The sequence below is a fragment of the Chlorella variabilis genome (assembly GCF_000147415.1).
Source record: "Chlorella variabilis unplaced genomic scaffold CHLNCscaffold_24, whole genome shotgun sequence".
Lineage (NCBI taxonomy): Eukaryota > Viridiplantae > Chlorophyta > Trebouxiophyceae > Chlorellales > Chlorellaceae > Chlorella > Chlorella variabilis.
The window spans coordinates 193,865-218,858 of record NW_005435064.1 but is presented as its reverse complement, the minus strand read 5'-3'; the positions used below and the strand labels follow the sequence as shown (position 1 = coordinate 218,858).

The window sequence follows — 24,994 nt, the reverse complement described above, 5'->3', positions numbered from 1 at the left end:
ACCAAGGCGGGAGGTGGCAGGGTTGGGTGGGGCGGGACGAAAACGGGAGGCGGCAGGGGTGCTGCTCTCTGGGACAATACGATGGCAGGAGGCGGCAGGCCGCCCAGCCACCCACCCCACCTGCCCGCCCGCCCGCCCGCCCAGCCAACCACCCAGCCACCCGGCGCACCTGACGCGTGGGTTCATCTCGATGATGACCATGGCGCCGTCCGCGGGGTTGATGGCCATCTGCACATTGCTGCCGCCGCACTCCACACCCATCTCGCGGATGATGTCCACAGAGGCGTCACGCAGCCGCTGGTACTCCTGCAGGTGGTGGCGCAGCTGGCCCGATGGGTTAGCGGGCTCCGTAACACCGCGAACATGGAAGAATCGAGGCCCCAGCAGACATAATTTGAGGCACCTTCCCTCTGCCTGCTCCCTGCACCACGCTGCTCCTGGCTACCCCACCTTGTCGGTGAGTGTCTGCACGGGGGCGACGGTGATCGAGTCGCCGGTGTGCACGCCCATGGGGTCCACGTTCTCGATGGAGCAAATGATGACCACGTTGTCGGCAAGGTCGCGCATCACCTCCAGCTCAAACTCCTTCCACCCAAGCAGGCTCTGCTCAATCTGCACCTGGCTCGTCATGGAGGCGTTCAGGCCAGCCTTGCAGATCTCACTGTAGGAACGGGGGACGAGGGGTGGAGCTTCTTAGGAGTGGAGCGGTCACGCGTGGGCCTGCTCCTGAAATGCCTCGACTCAAGCCAGCCCCACCGAGCACCAGCTACACTCACGCAAACTCGTCCATGTTGTAGGCAATGCCGCCGCCAGTCCCGCCCAGGGTGAAGGCCGGGCGGATGATCAATGGCAGGCGACCAATCTCCTCTGCCGCCTTCATGCACTCTTCCATAGTGGTGGCGATGCAGCTCTGCGCCATCTTTAGGTTCAGCTTGTCCATAGCCTGCGCAGTGGGGCCAGGGGCGACGTGGACAGGCCGGAGAACGTGATCGAGTCGGTTCATAGGGGTGCCTGGTGCAAAAATGTGCGCATCGCAGCCTGATGCGCACGTTTGCAAACAACTCGCGGTCCTCGGCCTTATTGATGGACGCCAGCTTGGCGCCAATCAGCTCAACGTTGTACTTCTCCAGAATGCCGCTCTGCGGGCGGACACGAGGGATGACAATAAAGCACCTGGGCGCCAGACGCTCCACCCAATTGACATCGACCATGGTTGCCAGGGCTGCCCGTTCCTGCCCCACCCCGCTTGACCACCGCCGCACCTCAGACAGCGCTTTTGCCAGGTTGAGGGCGGTCTGGCCGCCCATGGTGGGGAGGATGGCGTCGGGCCGCTCCTTCTCCAGGATCTGCTCCACAAGCTCGGGGGTCATGGGGCCCACATAGGTGCGGTCAGCAGTGCCAGGGTCGGTCATGATGGTGGCAGGGTTGGAGTTGAGCAGAACCACCTCGTACCCTTCAGCCCTGCGCCAAGGAGGGCAAGGTAAGGAGGCTGAGGCAGCTGGCAGCGAGAGGCCCGCAATACAAAAGCCACAATGCCTGGCCCTTGGCCCATCTGCTCTTTGGAGGGGACTGACAGAACTTGTAAGAAGCGGCGTCCCTGCCATCGTGCTGCTGCAAGATTCCATGGGCAGCCTATGGCATTGGGCGGCACCCCTTGCCAAGACTCGTGGCCTCGAACAAGGCAAGTGCTCCACCACCCCCTTGCCCGACGTGGCCTCTCAGAGTGCACCCCCCCCACACACACGCCCGCGCGCGTGCCGACGTGCTCACTTCAAAGCCTTGCATGCCTGGGTTCCAGAGTAGTCGAACTCGCATGCCTGGCCTGCACGATGAACAACGAGCGTGGCAATCATATTCATCCATGAGGACGGCTCATCCGCGTCCCAGGGGGCCTGGGTACCTCCAGCCGCCAGTCGTGCGTTGCGCAGGGCGCCCAGCCGCCGCCGAGTGGCTGCAGCACTCACCGATGACGATGGGGCCCGCTCCAAGGATCATGATTCTGTTGATTTGGCGATTGCAAGCAGGGGGAGAGAGGGAGAGGGAAGGGGTGCTCAGCTGCATGCCTAGGGGTCTAGGGCTTTGGCCTGGCGGCTGCCAGTGGCTCCCTCCGGCGCTGCCCCCCCGGCCCCCAACCCACTTCTTCAGGTCATCGCGCTTCTTGACGGTCCTGGCGCTGGGGGAGTCCCAGGCGCGAAAGTCGACGGCCGCCCCGCTGGTCGTAGTCTTCTCAGGGGCCGCCACGGCCTCGATCCGCACCACGGTGCGCTGGGTCCGCTTCCCAGATGGCCGCGCCCGCCTCAGCCGCCTGCTCAGCGGGGCGGTGGGGCATAGCTGCTGCTGCAGCAGCAGGCCCGAGGCCTGCACATGCAGACGAGCGGATGCCATCATCTGGGCACGTGGGAAGGGCGCAGCCAATGATCGTCCCCCACTACAACTGGTTTGCGTTTTCCTGCCACGGCGTCATGCTAGCATTGCATGGCTCTCTTCCATCACCACCATCATCACCCAACCATCAACATAACTGACGTTAGCGTTAATAGCTTCAGTGCACCGTGGTGTGGACATGGTGTTGTTCATTGTGGGGCTGGGCCTCGCCGACGAGCGGGACATCACCGTCAAGTGCGTCCCAGCACCCTGCACCCGCCCCATTGCATTGCCACCGCTGCTTCTGCCGCCGCCGCCGCCGCCTGCCGCCTGCACTGCCGCCTGCTGCCTTGGCTTGCAGCCCGGCTTTCCGGCTGCCTGTGCGTGCTCACAGTTGGCCCGCTTGCGGCACGGGCCCAAGCAGCAACAGGGGTGCGCATCAGAAGCACCAAGACATCCCACCCGTGTGCAGCACGTGCCGCCTGGTCGTTGCGCCACCTTTATGCCAACTCAAGCTGCCTGACATTCCCACACTGTGCTTATGCTGTTGGTTGCAGGGGCCTGGATGCGGTGAAGCAGTCGGAGCGTGTGTACCTGGAGGCCTACACCTCGCTGCTGCTGGTGCCCAAGGAGACGCTGGTGGGTTGAGGAGGGGGCTTGCTTCTGCACTGCGCAGATCCTGAGCACATCATCACTCTACGGACTGCCCTGCGCGCAGGAGGATTTCTATGGCAAGGAGGTGATCGTGGCAGATCGTGAGATGGTGGAGATGGTGGGTTGGCATTGGTGTACCTTCTGCTTCACGCGCATGCAGGTGGACCGGGAGGTGCCAATACTCGCCAAGGCCTGCTATGGCTGGCTGGCCTATGCATGGTTTGCGTGCAGGAGGCGGACAAGATCCTAGATGGCGCCCAGCAGAAGGACGTGTCGTTCCTGGTGGTTGGCGACCCCTTTGGGTGAGCTACAGCAGTTTGCTGGGTGTGTTGCGTGTGGGGCGCGGCATTGACGGACCAAGGAAGGCAGTATTGGCACACAAGAGGCTTCACAGCCGCCCCCCCCCCCCACACACTATGCCTTCTTCACCTTTACTGCGTGCTGGTCCCACCTGCCTCATGTTCAGCGCCACCACCCACACCGACCTGGAGATGCGCGCTCGCTCCCAGGGCATCCCCGTGTGCATTATCCACAACGCCTCCATCATGAACGCCGTGGGCGCATGCGGACTGCAGCTCTACCGCTTCGGAGAGGCCATCTCTATCGTCTTCTTCACAGGTGAATAACAGGCGAACATCGGCATTGGTCGTTCATTCGTGTGCAGAGTGCATCTTTCCTGCTTTAGTCTTGCCCTTTATTCTTCCAGGCGTGGGCCAGCTCCGTTGATCCTGCCCCTACCCCTGCCGTCGACCCGTTTGAAACATGCTGCTTCTCATCCTGCATCCCTGCGTCTCCACCCCCTGCAGACACTTGGCGCCCCGACTCCTTTTATGATCGGATCCTCTCCAACCGGCGCTCCGGTCTGCACACGCTGTGCCTGCTGGACATCAAGGTCAAGGAGCCCAGCCTGGAGAGCCTGGCACGCGGCAAGAAGGTGTATGAGCCGCCACGCTTGATGAGCATCAACACCGCGTTGAAGCAGCTGCTGGAAGTAGAGGAGCGGCGAAGGGAGGGGGCATACGAGCCCGACACAGTGTGCGTGGGTGTCGCACGCCTCGGCTCGCACTCCCAGCGCATCGTGGCAGGCAGCATGCAGGAGCTGCTACAGGTGGACTTTGGGCCGCCGTTGCACTCCTTGGTGATTGCAGGGGACATGCATCCCATCGAGCAGGAGTACCTGCAGCAATTCAGGGCGGGCAGCGGTCCAGATGCAGCAGGAACAGCAGCGCCAGCAGCAGCACTTCAACAAGACTGAAACGAAATTGCCATTCTATTTCTGCATTTGGAAATGCCGCCTCTCTCGCTGACTGGCATTCTCCAGCATCTCCTTCTCTTGACCCGCCGCGTGTGCCCACCAACCAACCCAGCGTGCACAGCCCTAGAGGATTGGTTACAGGTAAATCCTATGCAACCCTGCAGGCATGCTGCTACTCTTGTGCGCCGCCTGAAACACACCAGACTGTCTGCTGGGCGCCGAGCGGGTCAAGCTCAGCTGCATTCAAGGGGACAGGGGCCGGGAACACGGTGTAATGGAAGGCGCCACAGACACAAAAGCGAGGCACGGCAGCCACCCAAGCGAGCAACGAATAGCCAAGCAACAGCAATGCGCACATGATGCCGATTTTGTTGGCCACGTCCAGCGCATCATAGTCGGGGGTCAGCCGCACGTACGCCTTCTTTTGGCCATCGGGCCGAATGAGCGTGTTAATCTTCTTGGTTTGGATGTCGTACAGCCGCGACACTGCACCCTTGATGGCCGCCTTGTCCGCGCGCACATCCACAATGAACACCTGAACATAGGGGCCGGGGAGAAGAGGGAGTCGCAAGTCCAAACAACAGGCGGACAGCGGGTCAAAGGCCTGCCTGCTGGCACGCTGCCACATGCTCTCTTGCTGTCACGTGCTGCATCCCTGCTACGGTGTGACATCATGCTGCCTCCTCGTGGGACCACATTCACTGGCACTCAGCTCCAGCACCAATCAAGGACAGCTACTGCTGCAGGTCGTGCAGTGCCCCCGCATCTGCGCCACGCTCCAACATGCCAGCATGCTGCCAGCTGCTTTATGCATTCCGGCCCTGGCCGCACCAGCAACACCCGTGGGCCCTCACCAGAGTGTTGTTGTCCTCAATCTTCTTCATGGCAGACTCAGTGGTCAGTGGGAACTTGATCACCGAGTGCTCATCCAGCCTCTGCCTGGATGGCGCGCTGCAGACCAATCAGGGCACAGAACGCAGCACATACGGTATTTGAGAAGCCAGCCACAAAAAAAAAATTCTTCTGCTCTAGTGGCTGTTGTTGCAGCTCTGCCGCCGAAGCCACATGCCCGCCAGCTTCGTCTGCCGGTGCACCGCCCGCTCCCCCGCTGCATGCGCCCCGAGTCGTTTGGCACAAGTGCTGGCGAAGCCACATCCTCAGCTGCTTGCGACTGCCATGCTTGCTGCTCGTTGCGCCGCCTCTGCTGCAGTGCCACACGCACAGCTGCGCTATGGTCGTGTGTGTGCCACTGCCACGGCGACCAGGCCCGGCCTCAAGCCCGCTGCTCGCTGGCGTCTGCCGCACGATGCAATCTGCGACTGCCGCTGTCATGCCTGCATGGCTCACGGCCGCACAGGCCCTCGGCTGCAGCGCTGTACCTGATGCGAGGGAACTTGGGGTCCCGGCTGCGCACAAGTGTCTTGGGCCTGTGAAACACCACGCTGTAGCGTGGCTTGCGGGCCTTCTTGAATTGGCTCTTCTTGACCGCCTTGGCGGCCTTGGCGGCCTTGCTCTTGTCTGCAACAAGGAATCCGAGCAGGACATAACCAGAACGGCCTGGTGGTGGCGCACAGCAAGCGGCAGGGCGGCCGGCGCCATGGATGTGAAGCCGGGACGGCCGGATCACAACTGCAGCGGGCCGCGATGGCTCGCGTGCGACATAGGGCCAGCAGCAGCCAGGGAAGGTGAGGCAGGGGCCTGTGCAGCCCGGGCCTTTCGGCGTGTCCGCCCGCTGAAGCCCCCAGTCGGCAGTCATTCCAACCCCGGTGGCTTGCACTTGACATTGCAACCCGGCCCAGCCCTCCCGGGGTGCCCCCGGTCCCCATGCCCATGCCCGGCATCCCCGGGCTCAGGCTGTCGCGCACCCGCAGGAGCCATCTGTGCCCGCCAAGTCCAAAGAGGCGGGGGCAGGCGCTTGGGCCGCCCTTGAACAATGAGATCCAGGGTCGAGCCCTGTGGGCTGCAACGCAAAACCGTGTGCCGCTTCCCGCGTGTGCATGGAGCATTGCGGGCAGACCGATTGCCAACCTTCACTGCGGACACAGGCCGCCGGTGCTCAGCGCCTCCGTGTTTCTGAAAGCAACACCCTGCTGCGCAAGCGCCCGCACCGCGCAAGGTGTTTGCTGACGACGTCTGTGCTGTGTGGACATGGCGGCGGGGCGCCCGACCGGCCTGGACGCACTGGCGGGAGGCGTCGGCGACCCGCCACAGGCGGGCAGTGCACGGCTCCTTCCCTGCACCATTCTCAGCGGGTTCCTTGGCTCCGGCAAGACCAGTCTATTAACGCACATCCTGCGCAACAAGCAGGGGCTCAGGCGAGATATCTGTGCATGCCAGCTCGACAGTGCCGCCTGGGCTCAGGTCCACATGCGAGTCGCCCCCTTCCCTTTGCCTGCAGGTGTGCAGTGATCGTGAACGACATGGCGGAGCTCAACATTGATGCGAGCCTGGTAAAGAATGCGGCGTTGGTGCAGGCGGAGGAGCGACTGGTGGAGATGAGCAATGGCTGCATTTGTTGCACACTGCGGGAGGACCTGGCGGTGGAGGTGGGCCGCTTGGCGGCTGCCCGCCGCTACGACTACTGCATCATCGAGAGCACCGGCATTGGGGAGCCCATGCAGGTGGGCAGGGGTGGGCGGTCATGGGGCATGCAGCACACAATTGGCATTCGCACGCAATCTGCTGCTAACTGCACCCACGCCGCTGCTGTTGCAGGTGGCTGAGACGTTTGCCATGGCGACAGGGGAGGGTGGGTACGTGCTGGCCGATAGCGCGCGCCTAGACACCACTGTAACGGTGGTAGACGCTGCCAACCTCATGGCCAATTTGTAAGCTGCCGCGGTTAATCCCGTTGGCTTGGGCAGGCTGGTGTACCATGGAAGGCGAATCCTTGATACGGCGTTGGTATGCACACAATTGCTGCTCCCACCCCGCCTGTCCACCTACAGTGCCAGCGTGGAGAGCCTTCGCGATCGTGGCGAGCAGGCTGACGAGGAGGATGAGCGCGGCGTGGCAGAGCTACTTCTGGACCAGATTGAGTTTGCGGATGTGGTCCTTCTCAACAAGGTGCTGGGGAGCTGGGGAGCGACCATCATGCACAGCTGAATGTCACCCCCACCAAATGCTGGATGTCACCCCCACCACCACTTACTGCACTTGCACTTACATTCTTGCGTCCACACTTTTGTGTAGGTGGACCTGGTGTCGGCAGAGGAGCAGCGGCGGTTGCTGGGCTTGTTGCACACTCTCAACCCGGGGGCAGACGTCATCCCTACTCAAGTATGTCACCAATGGGGCTGTGTGGCAAAGGACGTGCGCAAGAGCCTCGCCCCATGCTTTTGCAATCACAAGCTCGCCTCGGGTCCTCAATTCCTCAAGCATGTCCTTTGTCCCTATGCAGCATGCACGAGTTCCATTGACAGCCGTTATCAACACCGGGCGGTTCAGCATGGAGAAGGCGGCACGGAGCGCAGGCTGGCTCAAGGTGCGCGGAAGTTGACCTGCCGTCCACCTTGCGGCATGCAGACCATGCTGCTGCTCCTCAATGGTGTCCTGCCTCCTCGGCCCATCCCTGCCTCCTCCATTGCAGACATTGCAGGACGGTTTCACTCCCGAGACAGAGGAGTATGATATCAGCAGCATTGTCTACAGGTCTGTGATGGAGCTTAGCTGGGGATGGTGGGGGTTGTAGAGCCAGCCCATCACATAAACCGGCCCGGCACCACACCAGCAAAACCCGCCTCGGCAGCCCACCCGCTGTCACCACAACAAACCGCGGCAACCCCACACTCACGCCCCACCCCGCAATCCTGCCTTACAGGGCACGCCGTCCCTTCCATCCCGCTCGCCTCCACGATTTCCTCAACCGCCACTTTGTACTGCAAGAGCCCGACTGGTCCGAGGCGCTGGCCGCAGAGCAGGAGCGCAACCAACCGCTCGCGCATTGCGATGGATGCCAGGACCGCGACCACAGCCATGTGTTTCGTGGCAGGCATGACAGCCGCAGCCATTTGGAGGCATCCCAGCTGGCGGGTCCAGTGCAGCAGGCGGTCCTGCAGGCATCTCAGGCATCCCAGCAGGCAGCAGCGGCTCTGCAGAGCGTGGTGCAGCACCACGCGGCGCTGGGCAGTGGCACGACCATCCAGCAGCAGGCGCTGCTGGCGACTGTGGCTGCTGCTACCTCGGCAGCAGCTGCGGCTTCCAGTGCAGCAGCTCTGTTACTGTCACAGCTGCAGCTTGGCAACAGTGGTGATGGTGTGGCTGCTGCCCTGGACGCTCCTTGCACCCATGGCTCGCAAGAGGCGCCGGCGCAGCACCACCGTGGTGGGCAGCCATCAGTTTCAGCGGCAGAGGCACAGCAGCGGCAGGCACTGCTGACAGCCACCTGCGGCCAGCTGCTGCGCTCCAAGGGCTTTGTGTGGCTGGCCACTAGGCCCAACCTGTGCGGCGAATGGAGCCAGGTGACTCCCTCGCTCCGTCGCCATGTCACGTGGTCTGTGAACTTGCGATCTGTGAACTTGCTGGTGCATTCCCTGCCCACTTCTCTGCCGTTCTGCCGCTTTCAGGCTGGTGGCATCCTGCGCCTGGGCATGGGCGGACCCTGGTATGCAGCACTGCCAGACGAGGCGTGGCCGCAGGAGGAAGAGCATCGGCAGGCAGTCCTCAAAGACTTCCAGGGGCAGCATGGCGATCGCAGGTTGGCAACCTCAGCTGGCTGGGTGGCTGCCTGTCTACTTGCCTGCCATGCCTGTCTTGCACCCCCTCATGTCAGTGAATTTGCTTCTTCATTCCGCCACGCTTTGCTGGCTTGCCTGCGCAGGCAGGAGCTGGTGCTGATTGGTGTCCACCTGAATGGCAAGGCCCTGACTGCGGCACTTGATGGCTGCCTGTGCTCGGAGTGCGAGATGCGGGCGGCGACAGCTTGGCAGCTGGTCGACCCATTTGCAGAGTGGCCCACGCTGCAGCAGGTGTTGGATGGGGGCCAGGATGAAGAGCAGGAGGAGGAAGACGCAGTGGAGGAGCTGGAAAGCGCTGAGGGCATCATGCCCTGCCCTCAGCCAGGGGCTGTGCACGACGTTACCTGCGGCGCTGCGGAGCTGCAGCAATGTTTTAATGGGCTGGTGGCCCAACGGGCAGCAGAGCAGGGAGCAGGGCCAGCACCAGCACCGGCGCTGGGCGTGGTCAGCTGGCACGCAGACTGGTGCGAGCCGTGCCGGCAGGCGGCAGCAGCATTGTGCCTGATGGCAGTGCAGCACCATGCTGTCGCTTTCTTCACCCTGGATGTCGAGGCCTCCTCCGCCAATTCGGCTTTTGCTCTAGAGAAGGTGCTGCGCAAGGCAGAGTCGCGGCGAGCGGGGGCTAAGCCCCTCCTGAAGAGCCACGACAAGTTGCCCTGCATTACGTTGCACTACCTGCCAAGTCTGCAGCCGGTAGCCATGCTGGCCGGGCCCACCGCAGTGGAGCAGCTGAAGCAGGCGCTGCTGGAGCATGCTTGCAGGCAGCCAGTAACGCCAGCAGCAGCACTGCAAGCAACAGTGCAAGCTGCCACTGGTCCGGGGAGCAGCGACGGCCAGCAGCAGTCTGCCGCAGCAACTGCTGCAGCAGAGCCCAGCAAGCTGGTGGTGCTAAAAAAGGGTGCAACAGAGGCCAAGGAGCTACTGGCGGCAGGCAGGGCCCGTGGCACACCAGTACTGGTGGTGTGGACGCAGAGCAACGCTGCCAACGAGGAGGTTGCGGCCGGCGCGGCAGCACTGCTTGCAGCTGCTGCTGAGGCGGTCACTACTACACACGGCCTGGTGCTGGTGGATGCCGATGCCGCCGCCTCCAAAGCCAATGAGCTGCTGGCAGGGGCGCTCAGAGTGCGGTCCTTCCCTGAAGTCCATGTGTATTGCAGTATGAAGCTCGACAGCAAGCTTACGGGTACCTCCGCCACCCCTGCCAAACTGCTTCGCCTCGCGGCTCAACTTATGGTGGGCGCTGCAAGGATTGGAGGCAGCAGCAGCAATGGCAGCATCCCCCCTTTGCCTGTTGGTGCCACGGCTGCGGTGCTGCTGCCACCAGCCCCTGCAATGGCAGCGCCTGGACCCTTCGACCCGCCCGCATCCAAGTTTGCCAAGCCGGGTGCCACCAAACGCTTCTCTGATGGTAGACTGGGCCACTTCTTTCCCAAGATGCCCTGCCTCAGGTGTGAGGCACATGCCCCTGGCTGCTGCTGGCTTGAGGAAATTTGGCCAGTAGCTGGCCCTGTTCAAAATTAACGTTGTGTTCGCCTGTCGCTCCACCGCCAGCGCAGATGCGGCTGCCCCTGGTGGACCAACGAAGATTGGGATGCGCGCTGCCTGCGCTGCGGGTGGGATTGTGAAAGGTCCGGGTATGACGACAACAGTCAGCCGCTGCCCAAGCACCGCGCTAAGTGGGAACACTTCGTTGCGGCCATACGGGCGGGGCATGTACCCGCCTGGGCTGGCAAGGCCAAGAATTAGCACATTGGTCCTTCCTACTGTACATGCTGTCCATATTCTTGCGATTGTGGCTGCCACAGAAAAAGGAAGCTTAAAATAGACCGGCGCTCGTAGCAGACAGGTGGCGCCAGCTTTATAGCTGCAGCTTGGCGGCCGACAGCGCGCTCGCACTGAGGCTCAGCTTCTCCACCTGCCCCCCAATCCCGTTTTCTAACTGCCTCAGTCCAGTCTTGGCGGGAGAGGCCACAGGGGTGGCACGGCCGCTTAGAAAGTGGTCTAGCTTGCCTGCAGCGTGCAGAAGGTGGGAAGCAAATGGCCCAGACGCGTGGGCCAGGGGCCAACAGCATGGCAGCCCATCTCCTGCCATCGCTGGCTTGACTTGGCATGCTGCCACCCCCGTTGGCTGTTATAAGATGGCATGCAAAGGGACGGCAGGCGGCCTGATGCCAGCCACTGGCAGTAGCAGACGCACCCGAGGAGGCCAAAATGAGGCCCAGGAAGAGCGGGGAGGGCTTGAAGGGCCGCGACTTGAACTCAGGATGGAACTGCAAGTAAGGGGTGCGGTGAATGGGACGGCAGAGTTGAGGGACACCTTGGGGCGAAGATGTGGGCAGAAGCGGCCAAGGAGCCTTGCAGTGACGCTAAGTACTCCAGCAGCTTGCCCTGCACCTGTGCCGCCACAAAGAAGGGGTGTCCTGCCAGCTCCACAATCTCCATGCGCGTCTCTGTGTCGTCCTTGCCCACAAACCGCAGCCCCGCCGCCTCAAACTGGGGCACCAGCTCGGGGTTCACCTCATACCTGCGATGGGGGACAGGTTGGTACCCAAAGCCTGCAGCTTCCACCAAAGCCCTCAAGGGTGGAAGCTGGAGCAGCAAATTGTGCTGATGCAGGCCAGGCAGGCCCTGAGTAGTGGGGGACGTTGATACCAACTGACGCCGTACCTGTGCCTGTGTCGCTCATCCACATACTGCTCCGACTGGTACAGCTTGGCGGCAATGCAGTCCACGGTCTGCAGCACTGTGCGCCGCGCACCCAGACGCATGGTGCCGCCAAAGTGGGTGGTTGAACCTGCACCAAGAGCCGCACGGGGTGGGAACATACTGGCAGCAAACCAGCAGACAGGGCTTGGACAGTCAGGCTGCTGAGCTTCTTCAGAGCCGGCATTGCCTGACGCCTTCATTGCAAGCACACCCACCCTCTGGCATGAAGACCACCACGGGGTGCCCAGTGGCCTGGTCCCATTCTGTGCTGTTGGCGTCCTCCATGCCTAGCACATTGCGTGCAAACTCAATCACGGCAATCTGCAAGCGAAGTGTGTGTGTATGTGGTGGTGGGGGGTAGGCTGCCGCACGCCAACGCGCTTCCAAGAAGCACCACACACAGAGCACTCGCCACGCTACCCACCTGCATGCCCAGGCAGATACCCAGGTAGGGCTTGTCATGCGTGCGCGCATAGTTGGCTGCCAGGATCTTGCCCTCCACGCCGCGCCCGCCAAAACCGCCAGGCACCAGGATGCCATCTGCCGCCCGCAGTTTGGCCCACGCATCTGCAACACGCAGGGCAGCAGCCGTGGCATGGGTCAGGCTGAAACTTTGCTTCTGCTCCCACAGCCTCTGCAGCAGCTGTGCGAGGAGGCGTTGATACCTGTCAACACCCAGGCTTGCGTCCCACCCAAGCCCACCCACCTTCGTAGGCCGTCGCGTCTTCGCCGCGCGTCGACTCTTCCAGATTGGATGCCTCCACCCACTCCAGCTTCAGCTTGCGGTTGGCCGCCATGCACGCGTGCTGCAGGGCCTTGGTGACGCTCAGGTAAGCGTCGCTCAGGTCTGTGTACTTGCCCACCATTGCGATGCACACCGGCTCCTTGAGACTGTCCCACTTGTCTGCAATCTTCTGCTTCCACAGGCTGGTGTCGATGCGCGCCGCGCCGCCCAGCCCCAGCAGGTGGCAGATGGTAGTGTGCGCGCCCTGCGCTTGCATCATGAGTGGAACGCGCCAGATGTTGGACACGTCATGCATGGTCAGCACCTGGCTCGCTGGCACGTGACAGAAGGAGGCCTGCAAGAAGAGGAGGAGAAGAGAGGCATCAGTACAGCAATGTGCGGCATAACAGAGGCTGGCTCGTTGCTCACATCGCAGCGGCATTGGCTGGTGGGGGCATCAGCTGGCTGCATGTGCGAAGCCTCCTGATGCCCCCACTCCATCCCCACCCACTCACCAGCTTCTCTCGCACGCTGTCCTGAAGCGGCTCGCTACTTCGGCAGGCCAGCAGCTGCGGGTTGAGGCCCAGGCTCCGTAGCGTGGCCACGCTGTGCTGCGTGGGCTTGGTCTTCTGTTCGCCCACCACGCCAATCACCGGCACCAGGCTGACATGCACACAGCAGAAGTTGCCTGCAGACAAAAGGGGCAGAGTAAGCACACCAGGGTGACGTCAGCTGGCCAGGAGTCGCTGAAACCTCAGCGCTTCAGCAGCAAAAAGAAGGCCCGGCTCTGCCAACGCCGCCTCACCCGCACCAACGCGAAACTGGAACTGGCGCAGCGCCTCAATGAAGGGCATGGACTCGATGTCACCCACAGTGCCGCCCAGCTCGATCACGCACACATCTGGCACACCATCGCGGCCATCCACGGGCGTATGTGCCACACGCTCAATCCAATCCTGAATGGCGTCAGTGATATGAGGAACCACCTGCACCGTCTTGCCCAGGTAGTCACCACGCCGCTCCCGCTCAATCACTGCCTGGTACACCTTTCCAGTGGTGAGGTTGTTGTCCCGAGACAGGCTGATGTCCAAGAAGCGCTCATAATTTCCCAAGTCCAGGTCAGCCTGCATGGGAGGAAGGGTGGGAGCGCGGGTCAGTGGCACACGCGGCGCTACTTTGCAGCGTTTGGTCGGCCAACAGGGCCGACAGTTGCTAGCGGTGCAAAGCGGTGGCCAGGCAAGCGTGCCCATCGACAGATCTCGTTGTTCAGAACAGTTGCCCCGCTACGTCACATCTCCGCCCACGACCCTCGCCCACCTCGCCGCCATCGTCAAGCACAAATACCTCGCCATGCTCAAAGGGCGACATGGTGCCGGCGTCCACATTGAGGTACGGGTCTGCGTGGCAGCGATACAGGAGGAGCAGGGCCTCAGGCAGCCACGGGCACCTCTGGTGGCAGGGCGCCGGCCACCCGACGCCGCCCGCGCCGCAATGCATGTTGGCTCTGGGTGGGGATGGGGCGCTGCACGCACTTGGACAGCAGGATGCCGCTGCTCAGACCCACCAATTTTGATCGACGTCACCCTGTGCCCGCATGCCTTGAGCAGCACTCCAATGGATGAGGCCGTGACGCCCTTGCCTAGGCCGCTGACCACGCCACCTGCATACCACGCGCGATGCCGTCGCCGGGACGCGCAGGAGCAAGCAGCAAGCAGCAGCAGCCGCCCACCGGTGGCGGCCCTGCAGCCGCCGTTCACCTGTAACCAGCACATATTTGACCATGCTGCCGCCGCTAGACAGCCACCACGCTGCGCGCTTGCGCTACTCCTTCTCGTCGCTCAGCTGTCTCTTGAAAAAAGGCTGGGTTGCAAGCACCAGCACGTGACGACAAAACCAAAAGGTGACATCGATCGGTGCTGCAGGGCTGGCAATGCATTGCAATGATGAGGCCCCGCGACGGCTTTCCAGCCGCCATTCAAACGAGGCGGCGCGGACTTTGGGCCGTGCACGGAATCATCCCCAGGCCATGAATGATGCTTTCCTGATCACACGGCCCGTTTGGGGTTGTCTACTACTCATTGCTCTCCTCTCAATGGTTCACTGTCGCGTGGTCGCCAAGCGCCCACGGCAAGACGGAGGGAGACGTACCCGCGCATGGAGCACAGAGCACCTCAAAGTTCCCGTTAGCTGTAGTGCGGCCCCCTGCGCGCCTTCCAATGGTGCTTCTTTTTTCAGGTGGGAGGTTACATCATAGTGCACGGGAACGTCGCAACGCCGCCGTCACTTGGCCGCTTTCTTCTTCCAAATCCACTTGGGGTTGTCGTCGCGCGGCTGCACCGGCATGGTGCTGCAGTAGGGCACATAGTCCAGGCCGTTGTAGGCCGCATCGTTCAGCGACTTTCTGATCTGATACTCCCACGCATCGTCGGGGATCCTGGCGTGCGACTGCGGGCGCCGTGGCAGGACGGGGCAGCAGAGCGGGTTGGGCGGCAACGAGGCGGTAAACGCTCCCTGTGGGCCGATCAAGGTCTGCTCCAGGCAAAACTGCACATCTGGCGGTCCACAAGTGAGCAGGGACACCAGCGGTCACTCACTGCGGCGGTCCACAGGTCGGGGGGCTGCAGGTTCTCTCCCGACATCGTCGATCGGTCTTACTAGGCTGGCTGAGGCGGCGGGGACGCCGGCCAGGGCGGCCCTCGAGTAAAACCGAGTCGGTCAGCGCTGGCTTTCCAGCATTTCCTTTGGAAAGCGGGCATGAGCTCTCAAAGCAGCAATTACGCGCCCTGGGAGCACCCCTGATGGCGACAGCTAATTCTGAAGACGCCACATCCTGTGGCAGAGACGCCGTGGTGGTGTTTGCAAGGGCACCACGCCCTGGGCAGGTAGGGTAACCCTCAATTCTGGAGCGGGCCTCACCTAGGAATCCTATTCTTTGGGACAAGTGGCGCGCCATGGTCACACCTGGCCATTGTGCCCAGTTGGCACGCGCCGCCGACGGCTCCTGCCAGTGGCGCCGCCTACTTTGGGCCATTTTCCGGCCATTTCCTCGCCCCAACTTTTGTACACGTATAGTTACTATCGAGTAACTGTGCCTTCAACTCCATGGGCAGGTCAAAACACGGCTGGCGGCATGTGTGGGCAACGAGCCTGCTGCTCTGTTCTATAAACGCTGCGCGGAGACCGTCATTCGCGAGATGGCCAGGTACCTTGTTAGCCAATTTCCAACTAATGCCGCCGCCGCCATCAACGCGTTGCACCTTTGTAGATGCCCTTGTGGGAAAGCAGCAACGGGGATGCCAGCCCCATTCATGTGCAGCCTGGCTAGAGTCACCATGTATCTGTTTTACTCGAGGGGAGAAGACAAAGCAGAGGTTGTAGAATGGATGTCGCAGGCTGCCGTGGTGAGCGGACAACAATAAGTCTCTGTGGCTTGGTTCCTGTCTTGGCTCACAGCTGGCCACTCAGCGAGTTCTCTGTGCTGCAGCCGGTCGTGCATCTGGTGCCGCAGCTGCAAGACCCAGACCTGGGGGCACGTATTGAGCACGCAATGCGGCATGCCTTCAGCTGCCGCCACGAGCGAGTGGCCATCGTTGGGACTGATGTGCCCGACCTGACCAGCAGTTTGGTGGCAGGGGCTCTGCAGGCCTTGGACAGCTATCAGGCAAGGATGCATGGTGTGAGAATGCTGGTGGCGCGCGTGCGTGCGAAGGATGGCCGAGCGGTGCCCACATACATGCTTTGCAATCGTTGCACCCGCACCTTCCAGGCTGTGTTTGGCCCAGCAGCAGATGGCGGCTTTTACCTGCTGGCTCTCAGCACCCTGCCATCAGGGCTGTTCCAGGTGCTCCTTGCAGTGCTGGCTGGCAGCATCTCCCGTGCTGGCCGACAGGAGCTCCCACCACCCCTGCTCACTTTCCACCCTCGGCTTGCCTGCAGGGCATCCAGTGGAGCACACCATCTGCCCTAGCCAACAACCTGGCCAACGCTCGGCGGCTGGGCCTGCATGTTGCACCCTTGGAGGCCATGGACACGCTGCCAGACATAGACACTCTGCAGGACCTGCAGCGCTGGTGCAGCAGCAAGCAACACGCTCTGCGCCAGCAGCATAAACACTCCTATTTGCAGCAGCAGCTGCAGGTTGCCAATGGCGTCAGCCTGTTGGAGGTTGCTCTCCAAGTTGCTGCAGGTTGTTCGACACCATGAGCTGTGTGCAGTCTATCCATCCAGCTGTATGGGACTTCCTTGCTCACAACATGGCTAGCAATAACTGTAGAAACAATTAGTGAAGCGGATCGAGATCGGCAAAAAAGGTGTTAGGGGCAGTGACATTCCGGCGGTGCTTTGAGGGTGACCCGCTGCCACGCATGGACAGCCCGCTGCTGGGGTGCGGATGCATGGGAGAGCCGGGCTGCATGGGTGAGGCGGTGCCGTTGGTTGCCGCCACCCCGGACACGCCGATGATGCCAGTGCGTACGGGGGATGGCTTGGCAGAGGCGGCGGCAGCAGACGCGGGGGCTGCCCTAGGGCCGTCGGGCTGTGGGGACGCGCAGGGGTTGACATTAACAGGGAAGGAGCGCAGCTGCGGTGCCTGCTGTTGGTCATTTCCCCTGGGCATAGCCATACTGGTGCTGCTGCTGGAGCGCAGCTGCTCAGATGCAGCCTTGTTCAAGCTGTGGCTGCCCCCGTTTTCCAGGCTGGCATGAGTCAGCTTGGCATCCGAAGCATCCTCCAGGCCCGCCATGGCCACAGATGCCGCAGCTTGGGATGCAATGACGCCGATTGCAGGTTGCCTGCTGCTGTCCTTAAAACTGCCACTGACTGATTGCAGCAAGGTGGGCGTGGGGGCATCTCCACTACCGCCGCCTGGATTGAAGGCCACCCAGCCACCGCTGGCACGGCAGGCGCTGCCACTAGCCAAGCCATCGTCGAGCACCTGCAGGCGTATATCCTTCCCAGCCGTGCTACTGCCAGGCGTGCTGCCAATGACCGCGCCTGGTGCTGCTGACGCCGCAGATGCAGAAGCAGGCGACGTGCTGAAGTCGGCGGTGGCACAGCCAATTGCCTGCTGCTCCTTGGGCTCCTGCATGGCCTTCTCTGCCTGCTGCCCCTGTTGATGCAGCTTGTTGATCTCCTCAGACTGCTGCTGCACCTGCCTGTGCAGCCGATGCACCTCTGCATTCCGTGCCTGCACGACGCACAGGGGCAGCACGACTTGAAGCTGTCACACTGGAGAACAGCAGGCCTCATGATCTGGCAGCACCATGAATCATTAATTCATGCTGAAGCGACGCTCTGCATTGCAGCAATTCAACTATCCAGCTGGCAAGTAGAGGCTCTTCTACTTCCACCACCAGCTGCTGGTTCTACGAACTCACATCGAGCAGTCGCTCCAACACTGCACAGTGCTGCCGCAGCGCTTCCAATTCGCCAAGCGGATCCTCAATTGCGCTACTTGGCATAGCTGCTGGTTCTGCCACCTGCCGCGGTTGTGCTGCTCCTTCTGCAAGATTAAAGCAGTGCATGATTGAAGCAGCACAGCAACCACACGCCGCCTGCGCTACAGCGATGCAAGGAGTTTCTCGGCCGAGCAGGAGTGCAGCATGCACAGGCATCACCACCAGCGTCACCTGCGATTGAGAGCATGCTTGATGCTTCAGCATGGGCATGGGGTGGCGGGGCGACTGACGCACTGCCAGCTGAGGATACATTGGGGGAGGGGTCCAGGGTCATGTGGGCAAGCCCTGCAGAGAGTGGGCTGGTCTCCATAGGCTCAGCTGCTGCCTGCGACTGAGGTAGCGCAACGCCAGCCGTCTGCGGCAGCAGGCTTTCCGCTACACATGCTGCCGTTGGCGCTGGCTGCTGGACTGAAGGCACAGGATAGCGCTGCATTTGCCGATCAGGCTGAACCGGGGGCTGCGCTTCCCGCTGAGATGCCTGCCCCTGCAGCTGAGCAGCCGCATCGGGCATGTCCTCCCCAAAAGATGACCAGAAGCTGCCGATGCTGCCTGCTGCCACCCCTGCTGCAGAGGCCGCGCTAGCTGGCTCCCCCTTTTTGGGGCTGAAGGTGGCCCAACTACCTATGGACCCTGTACGACGCCGAACTGCGTTGGTCGTGTCAGTGCTGCCCAGGCTAGCTGCTGGTGGCGGCGGTGTGGAGTCAGCAAAGTCTGCCCAGCCCTGGGAAGGCACCCGCTCATGCTGCCGTGGAGCTGCAGTGCTAGCGGCGATGCCGGCAGGGCGTCCGACTGACACAGGCTCAGTCTGCTGTTCTTTCTGCTGCTGTAAGGTGGCCATAGGTTGAGAGAGCTCACTGGGCACTGTCTCGCTCAGCCTGGCAATCACCTGCACGGCATCAACAACAGCCAAGTGCCCACCAACTGACCACAGGCCTGGCTGTCAATGTGGATGCACAACAGAATGCTCGCAACTGCTAAAATCCGCGGCTGTCAGCCGCAACTTTTCAAACAACACAGTGGCATAGCATGGCATATGGCACTTTGTGAGCAATTTTGAACACATCTCAAACAGACACACCTGCTGGATGGTGGGCCGCTCCTTGGGACTGACATTGAGCATGTCCTTGATCAGTGCACGCAACAGTGGAGGGCGCCCCTCGGGCACAGTGATTTTTCCATTCAGAACCTGCGGGCAGGCAGGCAGGTGGACCAGTAGACAGTAAAGAGCCTCACAAAGGCCAAAGGCACGTCCCTGCGGCCTAGCCCGTCCTCTCAGCTATTCACAACCTTCAAGCGCTGTCCCTCATCTGCTACTGACAGCCAGGGCAAGGCGGCAAGCAGCCTGGCCCATCCACCAGCCTGCTCCCACCTGTAGCTTCGCCTCCCCCTCGAACGGCAGCTTGCCGTAGGACAGCAAGTAGAGTAGCACGCCCAGCGCCCAGATGTCAACGGGGGGTCCAATATATTCGCGTGCAAACAGGTCATACAGCTGCACACAGGAAGTGGGATGACGTTGCCGGGGGCCTCAGAAGTGGGGGCCCACTGTTGTGGGGTTTGCCCCATCCCCGGTCGCCACACCAAACCTATCACCAGCCCAATGAACTGCATGCCAGCACCGACACCGTTTTTGCAATTCTGCACTCAGAGACCCCACCCGCCCAAAAGGAACCACCCCCACACCTCTGGGGCGCGGTAGGCAGGCGTGGTGTAACGCCGAACTACCTCCTCCTCCAATGCAATGTCACGAGCCGACTCCAGCACACCATGCCGCGCGCTGGCGCTGCCAAAATCGCAAAGCACCCAGTTGCCGTTAGGTCCCAGCAGCACATTCTCCGCCTTCAGGTCCCTGCAAGGCGGGATGCAAAAATTGCACCAGACTCAACTCCAGCACCACCTGCAGCTAACAGGGCAGCAAGTAGCAGGGGCACACACCGGTGTGCCAGCGGCTGCTGCAGGCCATGCATCGCTTCCACGGCACGGCAGATTGGCATCGCTATGCGTAGGAGCGTGGCATCCTCGACTTGGTAGGCACGCTGCTGCAAGAAGGCCACCAGCGTGTCTGGGCAGAAGTCCATGAGCACAAAGGCGGCAGTGGGGGCAGTGGGTGGCCCGGCCACCGCCGCATCGTGCAACCGCACGATGTAGGGACAGCCGGCCAGCTGCTCCATCACTGCCACCTCCGTATCCACATCGCGGGCGGCCTCAGGGTATCCCCTGCAGGGCGTGGGGGGAGGGAACAGGGGAGTAGGAGGTGACGAGAGCGCCGGCTAACCGCAGGCAGGCGGTTAGGCTCCCCCCGGCGCTGGCACGGCTGGGGCCGGGAGGAGACCCACGTGAGGACGAAGTGCTTGAGGGCAAAGACCTCGCCGGTGTCCACGTCCGAGCAGCGATAGATGGTGGCGAAGCCCCCCTCCCCCAAGAGCTTCTCGAGCTTGACTACCCTGTGGCCCACGGTGACAGTCTTTCCTGTCAAAGCACCGCTGTCCCGGCCCTGGGCCAGGTTCTTCAGGGCCTTGAGCATGGGCCCGCCTGCCAGGCGATGCAGTCTTGCAAGTTAAAAAACTGTCAGCTCCTTCCCTCCTCTTCCCCAAGTGCGGAGGAAACGTACGCGGTGGGGTCCTGTTGGGCCACGGGAGTGGAAAATGCCATTGGCATGCCAGCTGGGCAGCACTAGAGAGCTTGCACTAGAAGCAGAACTGCTAGAATCTGGCTTTTGGCAGGTGCCATATGATCAGTCCAACTGAGCTGCAGCAGCTGGTGTTGGCCAGCCGGGACCCCAGCGCCGCCCAGCTCTCTCGCCTGCCAGAGGTGGCAACCAGCGCTCGCCATCTGCTGCAAGACATCCGGCAGGGGACCCTGGGGGACGGGGAGGGGCAATGCAAAAGGCAGGATGACCTGCTGCTATGCTACCGCGTGCTGCGCAACTCCGCTGCTGCCGGCCGCACCGCCTGCGCCGCACTGTTGCGCCTTGGCCTGCTGGACCTGGTGCGTTCCACGCTGGACCTCATCAGCACCGCCACCATTTCCCTCAACTGGCACCTGCCAGCTGTGGTCGGCCAGGCACTGGCCAACCTGTGCAACGCGTGTGGCGACAGCGCGGCTGCCACCTGGGCAGCACTGTTCCCACTGCACCTCGGCATGTTGGCCCACGTGAACGAAGGCAAGCGCCTCAGGCTGTGGGTTGTGGTGGCAGGGAAGCTGGGGCTAAACGTTTGAGTCGCAGGTTGTGCCAGCCCCAGCATCTGTGCATGCTGAACAATGCATGTTCGACTGGGGTTGGGTGCCCTGCTCGTCCCCCGTTGACTTGCAGGTCGCACCCAGGCGGCCAGTTGTCTCTCGCTGCTGGCCTGCTGCAAGGTGATCCCAGAGGCTGCCACCTCCCTGGCAGGGCCCCAGGGCGGACAGATGATGACGGCGCTGCTGTGCAACTACCAGCGCATGATGCAGCAGGTACGTCGGGCAGTGCTGGGGTCTGCTGCGCTACCTGTGGGAGCAATTTGCCAGCTACCCACTCACATGCAATGGCGTGAGACCGCTTTGCCAACAGCTGGCATGGCGCTGCTGCCCTCCACCAATCATCACTGCAGGGGGAGCACAATGGCGACCTTGGGTTGCTGGCTGCCCACCTGTGCTTTGCCCAGGATCTGCTGCCCAACTTGTTCCAATCTGTTGGGCCCAACCCGGTCGACAGTGGCACCAGCAGCAGTGGCAGCTATGCCAACACACTTCAGCCCACCCTTGCACAGGCAACTTTGCTGCATGTGCTGTGTGCTGAAGCTCACGAAATGCCAGAGGCAGAACTTGATGGAGCAGCTGAGTAAGCAAGCACTGTGCGTCTGCTGCTTTTGGCCCGGGTGTCAGACACTGTCGGTGCAGCATTCTGTTGGCTGACCAGCGTCCGTATTGGCCCTCCCGTTCCACTTCAGGGCGCCACCAGCTGCCACAGCATCCATGTATTTCCTGGTGCAGCTTGCCGAGCAGCTGGCAACCGCTAGCGTCTTGCACCGAGCACTCAGCGAGGGGCAGCAGCAGGTGCTGCAGGATGCGCTGCACTTGATTCGCGGCATTTGCGCCCGCGATGACAGCGGCTGCAAGTTGGCGGGCGGCGGCAATGTAGTGGCTGCGCTGCAGGCTGCCGGCCTCCTGCCCGCCCTGCTGGCCATGCTTAAAGCACTCGAGCCCATTCAGAATCCACAGCGCCAGAAGGCGGCGGCAATGGCAGCAGCGACAACTACACCAGGCAGCAGTGGCATCCAAGTTGCTGAGCTGGCTCCCTCGCTGGCGCAGCGTGCGCAATGCTTTCCTGCCGCCCAGCCCTACCAAGGTTTCCGCACGGACCTGCTGGCAGCTGTGGCCAACGCAACTTATGGGCGACCCGCCGTACAGGTGCATTCCTAGGTCCAATCCCAGGCCCAAGCAGCATGTCGGACTTTTTGATCAGGCCTCTTCATTCATGCTCGTGCCCAACCTGCAGAGCGAAGTGTGTGCGCTCGGCGGGGTGGAGCTGGTACTGGCACAGTGCCAGCTGGACCGGCACTCGCCGCTTGCACGAGAGTGGGCGCTATGGGGGGTGCGCAACCTGTGTGAGGGCAATGCGCAAGCGCAGGTGCGGCGGGCAGGTCACGAAGCTGGGCCTGTAGGGCCGCTGGAGGATTGGGTCCCAGTATGCTGTCGTGAATACGAGACGAAGCTCTTCCCAGCCAGGTCACTGCTGCTCCACTGGCAATGCCGTCTGCAGGAGGCAATCCGCCAGCTGCAGCTGTGCACGACTGTGGACAATGAGGAGTTGAAGCGGATGGGTGTGCGAATGGAGCTGGACGAACACTCGGGAAAGTTGCGGGTGATCAAGCGGGAGAGTGATGCCACGTCAGCAGCAGCGAGATAACAGATGGAGCACACAGGAGCTGAGCACACGGAGCTGAGCATAAGCGACTAGTTAGATACGTGGAATGACCAGTTAGATACATGGAATGACCAGTTTGATACATGGAATCTATATACCATGAGCGAGGTAACATTGATGTCTGACATTAGTATCAGCTGGGAAACGTGTCTGCTAGCAGTAGTGATGGGCAGCTTGCTGCCCTGTGATTGTGGCCCTTGCTTGTACTGCTGCTCCATCAAGCGCATAGTTTGCCTGCAGCTCCTGCTCTGCTGCTACCAATGGCTGTCCCCCTTGTTCAGATGCAGGCTGTCGCTGCTGCTGCTTCACACGGAAGCGCTGCGGGATGGCTCGCTCCAGTGCCATGCTCCAGCCCTCCCCCCCGTGCAGCGCCAGCAGCACCAGGAACACATCGTTCACATTCAGCACTCCCTTGCCCTTGGTCAGAGGCCCGAAATGCTCCACAATTGGCAGCCTAACCGCCACGGCGCCGCAGCGCTCTGCGAGCTTCAGGCTCGCACCCTTCTGCACTGTGCGGTCAACAAGACCGCCAATGACGTACACCTGCAAGCCACCCAGCAAGCAGCAGAGGCACCCCGGGACCCGCTCAGATAAGACACCACTGAATGAAATTGGCGGTCAGCATCAGGCCATCCCTGGGATAAGCTCGTGGCATGTGCAAGCAGTGCAGCAATGAGGGCAACTTGCCTACGTGCCAGCACCCAGCTGACAAGGGCCGCCCAAAAGAAAAGAAGGGCACCCTCACTTGCCTTAGTAGCATCCAGGCTCAGCAGCGGCTTCTGCGCGTCGGGCGACAGGACCACCAGCTCCTGCGCCGCAAACAACTGCTGCAACGGTGCCTCATGGCTACGTGCCGCGGGCCAGCGGTCAGCGTGCATGCCCTCCAGCGCAAATCGCTTCACTGCGCCCGTGAAACTGGCAAACTGCAGGCTGACGGGGCGGCAGGCCCGCTTGTTGGCCGCCGCACACAGCTCCAGCTGCTTTGCTAGGCTGCGCACTTCGCGATCGCTGGCGGTGCCGCTTAAGGAACAATCCACTACTACCCGCAGCCCGTGCCCCATTGCCTCGGCCACTCGCTCTCGCTGTGCGGCGGCCGCCGCCTTGGCTGCTGCACGCTCTGCGTCCTTCTGCGCCTGATGCTCTGCCTGTTGCTGTTCGTCCATGGCCGCCCGCCGCTCCGACTCCTCCTGGCGCAGCGCCTCGCCACGGCGCTTGCGCCGGCTGTAGTTGCGCTGCAGCCGGTTGTGGTTCAGGGCGCGACGGCGGGCGTCCCAGAACTCGGGCGGCAGTGCCTTCCTGCGCACCTGCAGGGAGGGAGGGCAGCGGTTGGAGAGGGAGGCAAGCTGCAGCACGCAGCGTCGCCGCTTTCGCCGAGGCGACCACCTGGGCGAGGCGGGGGTCGTTCTGCAGCTCCATTTCGACAAGCTGGTGCATTTTCCACTCTCCATGGAGACCAGGGAGCGTGTAGAGGCGCTGCTCAGCCTGCTCGGCAACCTGCTCGGCGGGCGGCGAGCCAGCCGGCTCAGGCGGCGGCGGCGGCGGGTCATCCATGGTAGGTTGAATCGTTTAATTGATGCTGCAACGCACAAGGGCGCGGGACAACAAAGCGGGACAGCGGCAGGACATGTGTTGCCCGCTGATGTGGCACCTCCCCCGATTCGTCTGGCTCATCAGGCACGCTCTCTCCCGCGATCCCTCCCTTTCCTTCGCCTTTCAGAGTCTCTAAGGCTTCTATTTCTCCCCTCCCGCACCCCGCAGCTGCCGCAAATTTAAAATTATGAACCAACCTGTCATCCTTTATGCCTTAGAACGGCGCCAAAACGGCGCCAAGAATGTGTTTCTCACTAAGTCAGATGTAGAGGGCATCATCCGGATCAAGCAGGGCGACCAGCAGGCGCCCTCAGGCCGGCGGCGGCGGGGTGCAGGAGGGGGGGCGGCAGTGCAGGGCGGCACCAAGAACTACAGCAAGAAGGTGCTGCAGTTCTTCCAGGTGCTGAAGGGCGCTGGCGGTCAGGACATCCTGTGCCGCTGCGTCAAGCGCAGCGGAGAGTGGCGGTGGTGCCCCGTGGTGCCGCTCGAGGAGCTGCCCCGAGTGATCAAGGAGCACCACGAGCGGGCGACTGGCTTCAGCGGTGTGGAGAAGCTGTACACACATGTGAGTGATACAAGGGGGTGCAATGCTGCCGCCAGACCAAC

The 24,994-nt window shown here is 62.1% G+C and overlaps 8 protein-coding genes across 8 annotated transcripts in view; 4 read left to right on the top strand and 4 right to left on the bottom strand.

Moving 5' to 3' along the window:
- Positions 1-1,995, bottom strand: part of CHLNCDRAFT_49120 (hypothetical protein) — a gene marked incomplete at both ends in the record, with an annotated part of 6,553 nt that extends 4,558 nt beyond the window's left edge. The window contains 8 exons of the mRNA XM_005844102.1: positions 3-68; positions 121-306; positions 451-661; positions 777-943; positions 1,050-1,139; positions 1,263-1,461; positions 1,771-1,822; positions 1,965-1,995. Of these exons, the coding sequence (XP_005844164.1) occupies positions 3-68; positions 121-306; positions 451-661; positions 777-943; positions 1,050-1,139; positions 1,263-1,461; positions 1,771-1,822; positions 1,965-1,995 (1,002 nt within the window). The remainder of the gene's footprint in view (positions 1-2; positions 69-120; positions 307-450; positions 662-776; positions 944-1,049; positions 1,140-1,262; positions 1,462-1,770; positions 1,823-1,964) is intronic.
- A 568-nt stretch (positions 1,996-2,563) lies between these two features.
- Positions 2,564-4,273, top strand: CHLNCDRAFT_54649 (hypothetical protein; the record flags this gene model as incomplete). The annotated part of the gene is made up of 6 exons (XM_005844187.1): positions 2,564-2,619; positions 2,922-3,003; positions 3,083-3,136; positions 3,250-3,320; positions 3,485-3,636; positions 3,825-4,273. 6 exons carry the CDS (start codon positions 2,564-2,566, stop codon positions 4,271-4,273), a joined length of 864 nt encoding a protein of 287 aa, XP_005844249.1.
- A 135-nt stretch (positions 4,274-4,408) lies between these two features.
- On the bottom strand, positions 4,409-6,151 carry CHLNCDRAFT_139288 (hypothetical protein; the record flags this gene model as incomplete). The annotated part of the gene is made up of 5 exons (XM_005844101.1): positions 4,409-4,421; positions 4,630-4,808; positions 5,128-5,224; positions 5,629-5,791; positions 6,139-6,151. The coding sequence occupies 5 exons, from the start codon at positions 6,149-6,151 to the stop codon at positions 4,409-4,411; spliced, it is 465 nt and encodes a 154-aa protein (XP_005844163.1).
- Positions 6,152-6,280: 129 nt separating this feature from the next.
- Positions 6,281-10,840, top strand: CHLNCDRAFT_58985 (hypothetical protein). The gene is made up of 11 exons (XM_005844186.1): positions 6,281-6,588; positions 6,672-6,894; positions 6,989-7,101; positions 7,222-7,339; positions 7,466-7,552; positions 7,674-7,757; positions 7,863-7,924; positions 8,094-8,733; positions 8,839-8,969; positions 9,093-10,457; positions 10,566-10,840. The coding sequence occupies exons 1-11, from the start codon at positions 6,422-6,424 to the stop codon at positions 10,753-10,755; spliced, it is 3,180 nt and encodes a 1,059-aa protein (XP_005844248.1). The 5' UTR covers positions 6,281-6,421; the 3' UTR covers positions 10,756-10,840.
- A 27-nt stretch (positions 10,841-10,867) lies between these two features.
- CHLNCDRAFT_139286 (hypothetical protein) lies at positions 10,868-14,221 on the bottom strand (the record flags this gene model as incomplete). The annotated part of the gene is made up of 12 exons (XM_005844100.1): positions 10,868-11,019; positions 11,207-11,279; positions 11,404-11,533; positions 11,677-11,803; positions 11,931-12,036; positions 12,140-12,282; positions 12,422-12,794; positions 12,955-13,127; positions 13,245-13,563; positions 13,757-13,836; positions 14,004-14,099; positions 14,197-14,221. 12 exons carry the CDS (start codon positions 14,219-14,221, stop codon positions 10,868-10,870), a joined length of 1,797 nt encoding a protein of 598 aa, XP_005844162.1.
- A 1,601-nt stretch (positions 14,222-15,822) lies between these two features.
- Positions 15,823-16,642, top strand: CHLNCDRAFT_139284 (hypothetical protein; the record flags this gene model as incomplete). The annotated part of the gene is made up of 4 exons (XM_005844185.1): positions 15,823-15,840; positions 15,948-16,028; positions 16,206-16,280; positions 16,376-16,642. 4 exons carry the CDS (start codon positions 15,823-15,825, stop codon positions 16,640-16,642), a joined length of 441 nt encoding a protein of 146 aa, XP_005844247.1.
- Positions 16,643-16,718: 76 nt separating this feature from the next.
- Positions 16,719-20,416, bottom strand: CHLNCDRAFT_139283 (hypothetical protein; the record flags this gene model as incomplete). Its single annotated transcript, XM_005844099.1, has 6 exons — positions 16,719-17,624; positions 18,974-19,081; positions 19,265-19,384; positions 19,576-19,741; positions 19,828-20,109; positions 20,229-20,416. The coding sequence occupies 6 exons, from the start codon at positions 20,414-20,416 to the stop codon at positions 16,719-16,721; spliced, it is 1,770 nt and encodes a 589-aa protein (XP_005844161.1).
- Positions 20,417-22,110: 1,694 nt separating this feature from the next.
- Positions 22,111-23,711, top strand: CHLNCDRAFT_27021 (hypothetical protein; the record flags this gene model as incomplete). The annotated part of the gene is made up of 4 exons (XM_005844184.1): positions 22,111-22,281; positions 22,370-22,501; positions 22,634-22,751; positions 23,569-23,711. 4 exons carry the CDS (start codon positions 22,111-22,113, stop codon positions 23,709-23,711), a joined length of 564 nt encoding a protein of 187 aa, XP_005844246.1.
- Between the last annotated feature and the right edge of the window lie 1,283 nt (positions 23,712-24,994).

Coding starts and splice junctions, on each gene's coding strand:
- CHLNCDRAFT_58985 (XM_005844186.1), top strand. CDS start 6,422: ATGGCGGCGGGGCGCCCGACCGGCCTGGACGCACTGGCGGGAGGCGTC. Junction 7,925..8,093: donor ATCAGCAGCATTGTCTACAG/GTCTGTGATGGA, acceptor CCTGCCTTACAG/GGCACGCCGTCCCTTCCATC. Junction 10,458..10,565: donor CCCAAGATGCCCTGCCTCAG/GTGTGAGGCACA, acceptor CCGCCAGCGCAG/ATGCGGCTGCCCCTGGTGGA.